Source organism: Scyliorhinus canicula, chromosome 13 (assembly GCF_902713615.1).
Source record: "Scyliorhinus canicula chromosome 13, sScyCan1.1, whole genome shotgun sequence".
NCBI classification, from domain to species: Eukaryota; Metazoa; Chordata; class Chondrichthyes; order Carcharhiniformes; family Scyliorhinidae; genus Scyliorhinus; species Scyliorhinus canicula.
Genome location: NC_052158.1, coordinates 60,277,915 through 60,292,967, shown reverse-complemented (window position 1 = coordinate 60,292,967; position 15,053 = coordinate 60,277,915). Strand labels below are relative to the sequence as shown.

Genomic DNA, 15,053 nt, shown 5'->3' with positions numbered 1-15,053 from the left:
AATCCTTAGCTGTTGGTGTGGCAGCGGGGAAGGGGAATGATCCATGGGGAAATATGCTCTCATTTATACTGGATGAGGGGATGTTTATGCTTGGGCGTAAAATCCAAGGTGAAATAACCTGTGGAGATTCAGACTAGGTGAGGCATGAAGAATGATCGCTCGAAGGAGATACAAGCAAGTTGATGGCACCTGCAAATTGTGCAAGAATCAGCACCTTCAGGGGAGAAAACTGAATATTGGCTGATTCTCTGATGAGAACCTTTCAGAACTCAACCTTTGGCTTTGTATAGTTAATATAAAGAGAGGTGTGTTGGTTCTTTTTGCTATGATCAAGGTGAAAGTCAGTGAGGAGAAAAAGCTTAGTTTTTAACACGCAGCAGAGGATACATACAGACTAAAGCTCTCTCTGCATTGTCTCAATTCCATGGGTTAGACACAGCACTCACTATACTACTTCACGGATACTCCTGAACCGTGACCTCAGAAGTGCTCCCTCAGACTCGACATTCTAGTCCCCTCAATGGCCCCTTTAGAGGACGGCACAGTGGTTAGCACTGCTGCCTCACATGCCGAAGACTGGGTTCGATCCCGAGCACAGGTCATTGTCCATATGGAATTTGCACATTCTCCCCGTGTCTGTGTGGGTCTCACCCCCACAATCCAAAGATGTGCAGGGTAGGTGGATTGGTCACACTTAGTTGTCCCTTAATTGGAAAAGAAATTAATTCGGTACTTTAAATTTCTGGAAGAAAAATAATGGCCTCTTTAAATGAACTGCCAATTTAGTGTCCATCTATGCAGATCAAGGAGCACACCCAAGATTACTCCAAGACCATTAAAATAATGACCTTTCCAGGCAGAGAGACTTTTTATGTCACAAGTCAGAGCTGGACGTGAATTCAAAAGCGAATTTGAATATGCAATACTTACTTCAAATTATAGTGCAGAATTCCAGAATGTTAGTGAGGAAAATAAGTCAGAGTAAAAGTAACTTGTATGAAAGTTCATAATTTTCTTTGATCCTCACAATGTTGACCTCATATTGAGGTTCTGTGAAATGCAGATGGTGCAAAGCGATGGCAAATGACAAGAATTTCTGTGAAATGTGTAAGTAAGGTGTGTGCACACGTAATATAAATCCTTTCCTAAAAGAAAGAATTAATTTCTGGCTGAATGGCTGCATCTTACATTTTGTTTATCACAATTCCTTTGAGACAGAGATTATTTTGCCTTTTAGTCTTGACTTCAAAGTTGAAGCAAAAAGCAGAGTATTAAAAGCCCTGTAAATGGATACAACAAGACAGACTTTGGGCTGGATTCTCACAAAATGAGACAATGTCGGCGTAACAACGGTGGAGTTTGACTCCAGAAATTCCTTCTAAAAAGTTGAACGAATTCAATGCCCTGCAGGGGGCGAGCAGAGATCCGGAGCGAATCTCGCAGTTTTTACTGCGGAAACGGGCCCCCGCACCTCAGGTTCGGAGTCCGTGCATGCGCACGGCAGCGGCCTCGCCGTGCTCCATAGCGGATTCGGACCGCGGAGCCAGACAAAAAATATAACATAAACCCTCCCCCCCCCCCACCCCGATCAGCCGCGCGCCCGAGCATCTAATCCCGCACATTTAATCGCTGGCCGCCCACAAGGCCCCGCTGGTCCCTGATTTGTCCGCCCCCAACTAGGGTGGCCGCAGACTGAGTCCGCAGCAATCATGCCAGGGTGGGTAGCACTGTTGCTTCACAGCACCAGGGTCCCATGTTCGATTCCCAGCTTGGGTCATTGTCTGGAGGAAGTCTGCACATTCTCTCCGTGTCTGCGTGGGTTTCTTCCGCGAGTTCCAGTTTCTTCCCACAAGTCCCGAAAGATGTGCTTGTTAGGTCAATTGGACATTCTGAATTCTCCCTCTGTGTCCCCGAACAGGCGCCGGAGTGTGGCGACTAGGGGCTTTTCACAGTAGCTGCGCTCTCGTACAGGTGTACTGCTTTGGATACTGTTGGGCGGAATAGCCTATCAGGCAGCAGCCAGAGCAGTGGCACCATGGCTGGCTCTGATGTTCAGCAGGGAGGGTCAAAGCGCAGAAGAGCAATAGTCATAGGGGACCCTATAGTCAGAGGCACAGATAGGCGCTTCTGTGGACATGAAAGAGACTCCAGGATGGTATGTTGCCTCCCTGGTGCCAGGGTCCAGGATGTCTCCGAACGGGTAGCGGGCATCCTGAAGGGGCAGGGCAAACAGGCAGAGGTCGTTGCACATATTGGTACTAACGACATAGGCAGGAAGGGGCATGAGGTCCTGCAGTAGGAGTTCAGGAAGCTAGGCAGAAAGCTAAAAGACAGGACCTCTAGGGTTGTAACCTCAGGATTACCCCCTGTGCCACGTGCCAGTGAGGCTAGAAATGGAAAGATAGAGCAGCTAAACACGTGACTAAACAGCTGGTGTAGGAGGGAGGGTTTCCGTTATCTAGACCACTGGGAGCTCTTCCGGGGCAGGTGAGACCTGTATAAGGATGGGTTGCATCTAAACTGGAGAGGCATGAATATCCTGACCGTGAGGTTTGTTAGTGTCACACAGGAGGGTTTAAACTAGTATAGCAGGGGGGTGGGTACCAGAGCAATAGGTCAGAAGGTGAAAAAATTGAGGGAGAACTAGGGGATAGGGCCAGTATGGCGCTGAGGAAGAGCAGACAGGGAGCTGTTGCTGAAAGCCAGCATGGTGGTAGCATTATGGATAGCACAAATGCTTCACAGCTCCAGTGTCCCAGGTTCAATTCCGGCTTGGGTCACTGTCTGTGCGGAGTCAGCACATCCTCCTCGTGTGTGCGTGGGTTTCCTCCGGGTGCTCCGGTTTCCTCCCAGAGTCCAAAGATGTGCAGGGTAGGTGGATTGGCCATGATAAATTGCTCTTAGAGTCCAAATTTCCCTTAGTGTTAGGTGGGGTTACTGGGTTATGGGGATAGGGTGGATAGGGTGGAGGTATGTGCTTGGGTAGGGGTGCTCTTTCCAAGAGCCGGTGCAGACTCGATGGGCCGAATGGCTTCCTTCTGCACTGTAAATTCTATGTAAAAAAAAGACTTTGTTTCAACTCTACATGACCTTGATGATGTAACTGTCCAAGTTCCATTTCAAGATGTTAGTTTCAAATGGTTAACACTACTGCCTCACAGCGCCAGGGACCCTGATTTGATTTCGGCCTCGGGTGACTGTGTGGAGTTTGAACTTCCTCTGCATTTCTGCGTGGGTTTCCTCCGGGTGCTCCGGTTTCCTCCCACAGTCCAACGATGTGCAGGTTAGGCAGATTGGACATGTTAAATTGCCACTTAGGGTGAGGTTGCAGGGTGGGCGATAGAGCTTCGGTGGGGTAGTCTTTCAAAGGGTCAGCGCAGCCTTGATGGGCCGTATGGCCTCTTTCTGTACTGTAGGGATTCTTTGATTCTATGAGCACATCACAAAGCTGACACTTCACCGCAGTACTGAAGGAATGCTGCATTCCTAGATATGCTATTTTTAGATGAACCAATAAACCAATAGGCTATCCGTTTGCTCAGGAGGAAATAAATGATCCCATTCCATTATTTGAAAGACAAAAGGACAGCTCCTCTGTCCCACAACCAAAACAGATTAACCGATCACTTGTTCCTTCACTGGGTGAAAATTCTGGAATTCCTTCGCAAACAGCTCTATGGATGTACCTACACCACATTAACCACAGTGGTTCAAGAAGGTGGCTCACCACCTCCTTCTCGGAGAAATTAGGGGTGGCAACAAATGCTGGTCTAGCCAGAGAAGCCCACATCCCATAAAAATATATTTTTAAAAATATAATTTCGGTTCCTGAGGCCTTGTTGACTGTAACTTTTTTTTTTTTAAATAATTTTTATTGAAATTTTTCGATACAAACATTTACCCCTACTACAGTTTAAATTATAACACAACAAATCCCCCCTGGAAAATCCTCCCCACGCCCTCCCCCGCGCGCACCCCCCCCCCCCCCCCCCCCCCCCCGCGCTACCAGTCTAGCAACCAAACCGTTTTTCCCTTTCTGCCGATGGCCTCGGGCAGTCATTGCCCGCGACCCCCCGCAGACGTGCTCCCTTCGTTGCTATCCCCCCCCCCCTCCCTTCCCTTTCTCCCCGGGTTGCTGCTGTTTCGGCCTCCAGTTCCTATCTCTGATCCAGAAAGTCAAGGAAGGGCTGCCACCGCCGGAAGAACCCCCGTACCGACCCTCTCAGGGCGAATTTGATTCTTTCCAATTGGATGAAGCTTGCCATGTCGTTTAACCAGGTGTTAACACTTGGTGGCCTTGTGTCCCTCCACTGAATCAAGATCCTTCTCCGAGCTACCAAGGACGCAAAGGCCAATATTCCGGCCTCCCCTGCCTCTTGTACTCCTGGCTCCACCCCAACCCCAAAAATCGCTAGCCCCCACCCTGGTTTGACCCTGGTTCCCACCACTCTCGATACCGTCCCCGCCACCCCCTCCCAGAACTCTTCCAGTGCCGGGCACATCCAGAACATATGCACATGGTTCGCAGGGCTTCCCGAACACCTAACACACCTGTCCTCACCCCCGAAGAACCGACTCATCCTAGTCCCCGTCATATGGGCTCTATGCAGCACCTTAAATTGGATGAGGCCCAACCTTGCGCACGACGACGACGAATTGACCCTCTCTAAGGCATCCGCCCATGTCCCATCTTCTATCTGCTCTCCCAGCTCCGCTTCCCACTTGTCTTTCAGCTCCTCTATCGATACCTCTTCCACCTCCTGCATTATTTTGTAGATGTCCGAGACCTTCCCTTCTCCGACCCAGACCCCTGACAGCACCCTATCACTCACCCCTCTATCGGGAAGCAAGGGAAATCCTTCCACCTGTCGTCTGGCAAATGCCTTCACCTGCAGGTATCTAAACGTGTTCCCCGGGGGGAGCTCAAATTTCTCCTCCAGCTCTCCCAGGCTCGCAAACCTCCCCTCTATGAACATGTCCCTCAGTTGCCTGATGCCCGCCCTGTGCCAGCTCTGGAATCCCCCGCCAGTGTTCCCCGGGACAAATCTGTGGTTCCCTCTCAGTGGCGCCGCCATCAGACCCCCCACTTCCCCCCTGTGTCGCCTCCACTGCCCCCAGATTTTAAGGGTGGCCGCCACTACCGGACTCGTGGTATACCTTGTGGGGGGGAGCGGCCATGGTGCCGTTACTAGCGCCCCCAGGCTTGTATTGCCGCAGGACGCCCTCTCCATACGTTTCCAAGCTGCCCCCTCCCCCTCCATCACCCACTTGCGCACCATCGATGCGTTCGCCGCCCAGTAGTACCCGGAAAGATTGGGTAGCGCTAATCCTCCACTGTCCCTACTCCGTTCCAAGAAAATCCTTCTCACTCTAGGGGTGCCATGTGCCCACACATAGCCCATAATGCTGCTAGTTACCTTCTTGAAGAAGGCCCTGGGGAGAAAGATGGGCAAGCACTGGAACAGAAACAAGAACCTCGGGAGGACCGTCATTTTGACTGACTGCACCCTCCCTGCTAGCGACAGCGGTACCATGTCCCACCTCTTGAACTCCTCCTCCATCTGCTCCACCAGCCTTGAAAAGTTCAGCTTGTGGAGGGTCCCCCAGTTCCTTGCCACCTGCACCCCTAAGTACCTGAAGCTCTTTACTGCTCTCTTAAAGGGGAGCCGCCCAATTCCCTCCCCCTGATCTCCCGGGTGTATCACAAAGACCTCACTTTTACCCACATTTAATTTATATCCCGAAAAGTCCCCAAACTCCGCCAGTATTTCCATTACCTCCGGCATTCCCCCGTCCGGGTCCGCCACATACAACAACAAATCATCCGCATAGAGTGATACCCGATGTTCCTCCCCTCCCCTTGTCAGTCCTCTCCACCCCCCTGAACCCCTCAGTGCCATCGCCAACGGTTCGATCGCTAATGCAAATAGTAAGGGGGATAGGGGGCATCCCTGCCTGGTACCTCGATGGAGCCCAAAATACTCTGACCTCCTCCCGTTTGTAACCACACTCGCCATCGGGGCCGAATACAGCAGCTTCACCCACTTGATAAATCCCTCCCCAAACCCAAACCGTTCCAGCGTCTCCCACAGGTATTCCCACTCCACCCTATCGAATGCCTTCTCCGCATCCAGTGCTACCACTATCTCAGCCTCCCCCTCCACTGCTGGCATCATAATCACATTCAACAGTCTCCGGACATTTGTGTTAAGTTGTCGTCCCTTTACGAACCCCGTCTGGTCCTCATGGATTACCCCTGGCACACAATCCTCTATTCTGGTTGCCAGGACCTTTGCCAACAGTTTGGCATCTACATTCAAGAGGGAGATAGGCCTGTAGGACCCGCACTGTACAGGGTCTTTGTCCCGCTTCAGGATCAAGGAGATCAGGGCCTGTGACATTGTCGGGGGCAGAACCCCCCCCTCTCGCGCCTCATTGAAGGCTCGCACCAGCACTGGACCCACCAAGTCCACATACTTCTTATAAAATTCCACCGGGAACCCATCCGGCCCCGGCGCCTTCCCCGCCTGCATCTGGCCTATCCCTTTAACTAGCTCCTGCATCTCTATCGGCGCCCCCAGCCCCTCCACCCGTTCCTCCTGGACCTTTGGGAACCTCAATCTATCGAGGAAGTTCTCCATTCCCCCCCTCCTCCTGGGCGGCTCAGACCGGTACAATTCCCTGTAGAAATCCCTGAAGACCCCGTTCACCTCTTGCCCCTTCTGCACTACGTTCCCTCCCTTCTCTCTCACTCCCCCAATCTCTCTGGCTGCATCTCGCTTGCGCAGCTGGTGTGCCAGCATCCTGCTCGCCTTTTCCCCGTACTCATAGACCGCGCCCTGTGCCCTTCTCCATTGCGTCTCCGCCTTCCTAGTGGTCAGTAAGTCAAACTGGGCCTGTAAACTGCGCCGCTCCCTCAACAGCCCCTCCTCTGGTGTCTCCGCATATCTCCTGTCCACTTCTATAAGTTCCCCCACCAGTCTCTCCCTCTCCTGCCTCTCCTTCCTTTCTCTGTGTGCCCTTATGGAGATCAGCTCTCCTCTGATCACTGCTTTCAGGGCCTCCCAGACTATCCCCACCTTCACCTCGCCCGTGTCGTTCGTGCCCAGATATCTCTCAATGCCCTTCCGGACCCTTCCGCACACCTCCTCGTCCGCCAGCAGCCCCACATCCAGGCGCCACAACGGGCGCTGGTCCCGTGCTTCCCCCAGTTCTACCTCTACCCAGTGTGGTGCATGGTCCGAAATCGCAATGGCCGAGTACTCCGTGTCCTGCACTCTCGAAATCAGCCCCCTGCTCAGTACAAAAAAGTCTATTCTGGAGTACACCCTGTGGACGTGGGAGAAAAAAGAATACTCCCTCGCCCTTGGCCTGCCAAATCTCCAAGGGTCTACCCCCCCCATCTGCTCCATGAACCCCCTTAGCACCTCTGCCGCTGCCGGCCTCCTATTCGTCCTGGAACTCGATCTGTCCAGCCCAGGGTCGAGCACTGTATTGAAGTCCCCCCCCATGATCAGGCCCCCTGCCTCCAGACCCGGAATGAGGCCCAACAGGCGCCTCATAAAACCCGCGTCATCCCAATTCGGGGCATACACATTCACCAGCACCACATTCTCTCCCTGCAGCCTACCCTTCACCATCACGTACCTACCCTCCTTATCTGCTACCACCTGCGCCGCCACGAACGACACCCTCTTTCCCACCAAAATCGCCACCCCCCGGTTCTTTGCGTCCAAGCCTGAGTGGAACACCTGTCCCACCCACCCCCTTCTCAGGCGTACCTGGTCTACTACTCTCAAGTGAGTCTCCTGCAACATTGCCACATCCGCCTGCAGTCCCTTTAGGTGTGAAAAAAACCCTTGATCTCTTGACCGGCCCATTCAGCCCCCTCACGTTCCAAGTAATCAACCGGGTCGCGGAGCGACCCGTCCCTTTCCCCTGTCTATTAGCCATGTCCTGTCCCCTGTTCGCCCCGGGTCGACCCTCCCCTTCTGACCCGTTCCCCATGGCGATGGCCCCTCCCCCTCTCTCCACCCGTTCTTCCCTTCCCGTCCTCGGCCTTTCCAGCAGCAACCCGGTATCCCCCCCCAACCCCCCTTCCCCCCCCCCCCCCCCCCCCCCCCCCCCCCCCCTGGCTAGGACCCCTCCTAGCCGCGGTGTATCCACCATCGTACTCCCGAGAGTCAGCTGGTTTTCGCTGACCCGGCTGCCCCTGCCACACTCCAACTCCTCCCGATGTGGGGGGGGAGGGGCCTCCCCCCCCCCGCCATCCCTCTCTGACCCCGCTTCAGCGCGGGAAAAGCCGCCATTGCTGGCCACACCCCACTCTTCTCTCCTCCCCCTTCCTCCGTCCCGCGCGCGGGAAACAGGGGAAAGCCCGCGCTTTCGCCCGGCCACACCCTACCCCGCCATCTTCAATTCCACCCCCGTCCCCATCCAAGCCCATAAAAAAGCCCCCTTAAAACGAGAGGAAGAAAAAAGAGAAAAAGAAAACACGCATAACCAACTTGCACCCCCCCCCGTCCCGCCTCCCCAACTTAACAATATAACAATATAAATAACAAATCTCAAATAAATACATAAATACATAACTATGCCTGCATAACTAAATAACTACCCCATAATAACGTATTTAACCATCACCCTCCATCGAACAGAACAGTAACCATAACCCTTAAAGAACAGATCAAAAAACAGTAAAAAAGCCCCCCCTACAACAACAATAATTAAGGGAAGTTGGCAACGGGAAGAGACACACAAAAAGGAACAAAGAAACCCCCCATAACACAAGTTTCAAAGAAACCAAACGATCCATCAACTTTAACCAAGTTCCGACCTGGCCTAAGAAAGACATGGGCCACTTGATCAGTCAAGGGTACTCGGGCGGCCTCGACCGCCGGCGTTCCCAAGTTCTAGTTCAGGTCCAGCTTTTCCTCCCGAACAAAAGTCCATGCCTCCTCTGGGGTCTCAAAGTAATGGTGCTGGTCCTTGTAGGTGACCCACAAACGCGCTGGCTGCAGCATTCCGAACTTGATCCTCTTTGCGTGCAGCACCGCCTTCGTCCGGTTAAACCGGGCCCGCCGCTTTGCCACCTCCGCACTCCAGTCCTGATATATCCGCACCGTCGAATTCTCCCATTTGCTGCTTTTCTCCCTCTTGGCCCACCTCAGCACTTTCTCCCGATCACAGAAACGCTGGAATCGCACCAGCACCGCCCTCGGGGGCTCGTTCGTCCTAGGCCGCCTAGCCATGACCCGATATGCTTCTTCCAGCTCCAGGGGCGATGGACCGGCCCCCTCTCCCATCAGGGAGCTCAGCATCTCCGCTACATATTTCGGGAGATCAGGCCCCTCCAGGCCTTCTGCTAGGCCCAGGATCCTCAAGTTCTTCCGCCTCATTCGAGTGTCCAGCTCCTCAAAGCGGCTCTGCCATTTCAGGTGGAGTGCCTCGTGCACCTCCACCTTTCCCACGAGGACCGTGGCCTCCTCCTCCCTTGCAGTCATCTCCTGCTGCAGCTCTCTTATCGACGCCTCTTGGGTCGCCTGGGCCCCCATCAGCCTTGTGGTCGTCGCGTTCATAGACTCTAAGAGTTCCACTTTCAGCTCCGTAAAACACCGGAGGAGAGCGGCCTGCTGCTCCTCCGCCCATTTTCTCCAATCTTCTAGTGCGCCACCGGCCGCCATTTTGGTCCTCTTCCCCCGCTTTTTCCGGGGAGCTGCTGCCGCTTTTTTTGTCGCCCCACTCCGAGTACCGACCATAAAGTTGGTCTCACTCTCCTCAGGGAGCCTTCCCCCACCGGGATTCGTCTTTACAGTACCGTCGGGGCCCTCCAATCGGCCCTTAAACACCTTTGTCGCAGGAGCTGCCAAATGTGCGACTTAGCTGGTCATAGCCGCAACCGGAAGTCTGTTGACTGTAACTTGATGATCAAAGAAAACTGCACCTTCTTTACAAATAACAGGAAAATCTGAAAACAACCCTGAAATGGATGGATTAACTCATTGAGGATTAGATCATAGCTTTTACAGTGGAGGAGACCATTCAGCCCATCGAGTCTGCATCAGCCCTTGGAAAGAGCACCCGACTCAAGCCCACGCCTTGACCCTATCCCTGTAACCCAGTAACCCCACTTAACCTTTTTGGACACTAAGGGCAATTTAGCATGGCCAATCCATCTAACCCGCACATCTTTGGATTGTGGGAGGAAACCGGAGCACCCGGAGGAGACCCATGCAGACATGGGGAGGATGTGCAAACATCGTACAGTGACCCAAGCCGGGAATTGAACCTGGGACCCTGGAGCTGTGAAACAATTGTGCTAACCACTGTAATGCCATGCTGCCCATTTCAATTCTTTCTTCAATAGTTATACCTGTATTCATTTAGCTTCTGCAAATTGTTCATTTTAAATAATATTGATCAGCAATTTCATCTACATGTAGTTGGGTACCTTCTGAATTGATGAGCCGTATTGGGCATGTTCGTTACTAAGCTATTGACTGGAATTAGCCCACGTGAAACTGCTCTCAGACGAGCCCAGTTTATTTTGCGTTGGAGCTAAAGCGAAAAGTACCAGTGAGCGAGTGAAAAAGAAAAATTGGGACAATGAAAACAGGCAGAGAATAAGAAACACAGATCTCAGTTCAGTGAAAATATGATCTGCTTCAAGTCATTCACACAAAAGTGTTGGGTAAAACCCAAAATAACAGGCAGATCTAAGGATGTGGGAACAGTAATTCTAGAAACTATGGTACATTTTCTGCAGCACTGCAACGCAGCAGGCGGACCTAAATAAGCCACTTTGTTAGATAAGGAACTGGGTATCCTAGTCCTATAACGTGAAGCATCTCCACCCCCTTAATCTAGATCCTGGCCAGTTTGGGCCCTCATTGATTGAACTTTGGGAAAGAGGACGGAGGATCGTGATTCTACCAAAAGGTTGTTGGCAACGCGTTCAGCATAGAACAAAGAACAAAGAAAATTACAGCACAGGAACAGGCCCTTCGGCCCTCCCAGCCTGCGCCGATCCAGATCCTTTATCTAAACCCGTCTCCTATTTTCCAAGGTCTACTTCCCTCTGTTGCCGCCCGTTCATATACCTGTCTAGATGCCTCTTAAATGATGCTATCTTACCCGCCTCTACCACCTCCGCTGGTAAAGCATTCCTTGGAAAAAGCTTGTTGCTATCCACACTGTCCATACCTCTCATAATTTTGTATACCTCAATCAGGTATATCAGGAGGTTGGAATCTCCTTCTAAATAACCCATTTCCTCTGACTACCACCAATCTATCTCAATTTGCATCTGGGTCAAAGGCTTGGTTGTTGCCAACCTGAACAGAGCAGGCTCCTGGGATACCTTCCAAATTAATGAGCATTATCGGGCATGCAGTGTGTCCGTCACTCTGGGCTGTGTCCAGGTGGGAAGAGAATACACACCGAGACATGACAATTCACCGCGGTTTGGTTTGGAGATATTTGGCAGTAGATTTTCACACGAGACTTCTGGCTCACCCAAAATATAAAGAAACAATTGCTCAATACTCAAAAGTGTAAAGAACCCTTCCTTTGCAGCAGCCAATTAAAATATAATTTATGCCTGACATGCTCTTGATACCCCTCTGCAGTACATATGTGGACACCATTTTGAGCACGTGGTACTGTACCTGTGTTTTGGGCACTGATGAATGCCACCTTGTTAGTGCCAGGCTTGATTCTGATAAAGCCGCACTCTCTATGCATTGGCTTCTTGGTTTCAGGATTGAAACCGTTAAATCTGTAAAATAAACAGGGAAAGTTAATCCAAGTGTGATCTTAAGGATTAACCTCTGCATACCAGTAAGAATTGTTATCATGAAGCAAAGAGAAGGCCAGATTTCTTGGACACAACCCAAGCAAGCTCATCAGCACATCAAAATAATTCATCCTAACTACTTGATCTACACGCTCTGACACTGGAACTGGCAAAAATTATTGACTTATCGGGGACAAGCAAATTCCTATTTCACCAGGTATTTTGTTTTAGCTCAACTTAATTTTTTAAAAAAGGACATGACATTTTTAGATCTTTGCTTACTTTCTGTGGTGCCTTTATACAGTATGCCATTCCCAGCTAGAAGGATGAGCAGAGAGCGCAACCTCACATATGATTTCCTCAGCTTGCAAGAGAAGCTTTTAACTACAAGGCACCTCTTCTCCGAAACAGTGCAGCAAACCCTGCTGACTCATTAAGTGGTAAAAACATAGGTACAAACATAGCCGCTTTAATTTTGTGGTCTAATAAGTTGCCCCAATCATTGTCATAACATCCCTAAACCCCAAACCCACACCTGTTTGTACAAGTATTGACATAAAACAGCAATGTAGCACAATTCTTTGAGGTTATATAGAATTTACTCATAGAAGCAGGTCCATGCAAGTTTCTCCTCACCGTACCTCATCTCACCTATCAACATACCTTTCTCTCTTGATCCAGCTTCCACTTAAATATATCTATATTATTGGTCTTAATCATCCGCACAGTACTGAATTCCACGTGTTGATCGCAATCAAGACGAGTACCCCCCACCCCAAGGATTACAGCACTTAAGCATTCCAAAATAAACAGAGGCGGATTTTCCTGACTATTAGATTGCCTGGGTACAGCTAATATAGCGGGCAGAGAGAGAATCAGGCCAAGAATTCACACTCCTAAAAGGAAGCATCCAACTGAGCTTGGTGGTTAGCAGTGAGGTTGGGTGTCTTGGGGTGTAGGAAGATATAAACGGGATGGTCAAGTGAGCAGAAAGGTGGCAGATGGAATTTAATCCTGAAAAGTGTGAGGTGATACACTTTGGAAGGAAGTATTCAATGAATGGCCTGACACTGGGAGGTTCTGGCACATTTGTCCGTAGATCTCTGAAGACAGAAGGGCTACTACAACAGTAGTAGACTCGCCAACTTTAAGGGCATTTAAGTGGTCACTGGATAGACATATGGATGAAAATGGAATAGTGTAGGTCAGATAGGCTTCAGATGGTTTCACAGGTCGGCGCAACATCGAGGGCCGAAGGGCCCGTACTGCGCTGTAGTGTTCTATGTTCTATGTTAATAGGATGGTGAGAAAGGTATATGGGACACTTGCCTTTATCAATTGAGGCATAGACTACAAAAGCAGGGAAGTCACGTTGGAGTTGTACAGAACTTTGGTGAGGCCACAGCTGGAGTACTGTGTGCAATTCCTTATAGGAAAGATGTGATTGCGCTGGAGGCGGTGCAGAGGCGATTATCAGGATGTGGCCTGGGATGGAACACTTAAGTTATGAAGAGAGGTTGGATAGGCTTGGGCTGTTTTTGCTGGAGCAGAGGAGACTGAGGGGCGATCTGATCGAGGTGTACAAGATTATGAGGGACATGGACAGGGTGGATAGGGAGCAGCTGTTCCCCTTAGTTGAAGGGTCAGTTAGGAGAGGACAAAAGTTCAAGGTGAGGGGCAGGGGGTTTAGGGGGGATTTGAGGAAAAACGTTTTTTTTTAAGCCGAGAAGGTGGTGACAGTCTGGAATGTGCTACCTGGGAGGGTGGTAGAGGTGGGTTACCTCACATCCTTTAAAAAGTACCTGGGTGAGCACTTGGCACGTCATAACATTCAAGGTTATGGGCCAAGTGCTGGCAAATAGGATTAGGTAGGCAGTCAGGTGTTTTTCATGCATCGGTGCAGACTCGATGGGCCGAAGGGCCTCTTCTTCACTGAATTATTCTGTGAGCAACGAATCAGGCTGGCTCCTTTATATGTAGCCCTCCCCACCCAGTTTTCCTGTATTCACTGTGCTCAGGAGATCCAATCACATGAGGCACAGTACAGGTCACGCTGCCTCACACACTGCAAGGAATAATTCTGCAAACTGCTAATCTATGGCCATCTGCCGTCACCTTCCAATTTCTCTTGCAAAGTAGCAATGCTACCTATTTCCTTAAATGTCCAAATTTAGTCACAGAAGAAACTCTTTTTTCCCCCGAAATATTTGGAAGGATAACAGCTCAATCTATGGTGTACCTGGTATTTACATATAGTCATTTCTTATTTACAGACATTTTTACATATGGTCCCCCGTCTGCCTCTCCCATCCCCCTTTCCCCTGTTGGTGGCCTAGCTTTCCCTCCTGGGGCTGACTTCTGCCCTGGGCGTCAAATACTCTGATCCGCTCCTTGCTGTTGCGTTTTTTTAGTTGTTGTCTTTGCGGAGTCATGCCGCTCTTCCCTTTTTCCCCTTGCTTTGTTCGGTGATTCTCTTGGGTTCCCTCCTCTCTTTTTCCCCTTCTGCTCCTTTCCATTGTGTGTGCCCTTATTTGTTAACCTCTATCCCCCCCCCCCCCCCCCCCCCCCCCTTCTCTTCCTAGTCACGGTTGGCCTCGAACAAGCCTTGGAACAGGCTGACGAATGGTCCCCGTGCTTTGTGGAAGCCTTCGTCCGACCCTCAGATATTTAATCTTCTCCAGGTGGAGAAATTCCCACAGATCGGCCAGCCAGTCTGCAGCTGTGGGTGGTGCTGCTGATCGCCAGCCGCGCAGGATTCTCCAGCATGCGATTAGGGAAGCAAAAGCTAGGGCGTCAGCCCTCTTCCCCATGTGTAGTTCTGACTGGTCCGATACCCTGAAGAGTGCCAATCTCGGGCATGGCTGCAGAGGAAATTCTATCTCCTTTGTCAGCTATCTTTCTTCACTAATTTGCGAAAACTATCTCTCATTCTACTGATTAACGACTGTTAGGCGACTATTTTGCTGGAAATCAGACCGTAACTGCGAAAACAAAACATTCTGACTTACGAGATGTTCAGTATGGGTTGGCCAACATGCGTGATCTGGACTTCCTCCATGTATTTGAACGGTTTGATGGTTGGGTAAGAGCCTTCACCCAGGGGCTCAGAAATCCAGCTTCCCAACATCCAAGAGAGAGGCTCAACAGCTGGGTTCAAAGGAACAACTACAGAGGGGGAAATTAAAAAGTCATGGTAAAAATAAAATACAACTGAATTTCTATAGCGCCTTTCATCACCGTAGGAAGTTCCGAAGTGTAC

General features: G+C 50.7%; 1 protein-coding gene across 3 annotated transcripts in view; it reads right to left on the bottom strand.

The window, feature by feature from the left end:
* thap4 (THAP domain containing 4) overlaps positions 1 to 15,053 on the bottom strand; it is a 76,800-nt gene that overhangs the window by 20,477 nt on the left and 41,270 nt on the right. For all 3 annotated transcript variants that reach the window (XM_038816887.1, XM_038816886.1, XM_038816888.1), the window contains 2 exons: positions 14,803 to 14,959; positions 11,667 to 11,776 (listed from right to left, as the gene is read on the bottom strand). In XM_038816887.1, coding sequence (XP_038672815.1) covers positions 11,667 to 11,776; positions 14,803 to 14,959 — 267 coding nt within the window. The remainder of the gene's footprint in view (positions 1 to 11,666; positions 11,777 to 14,802; positions 14,960 to 15,053) is intronic.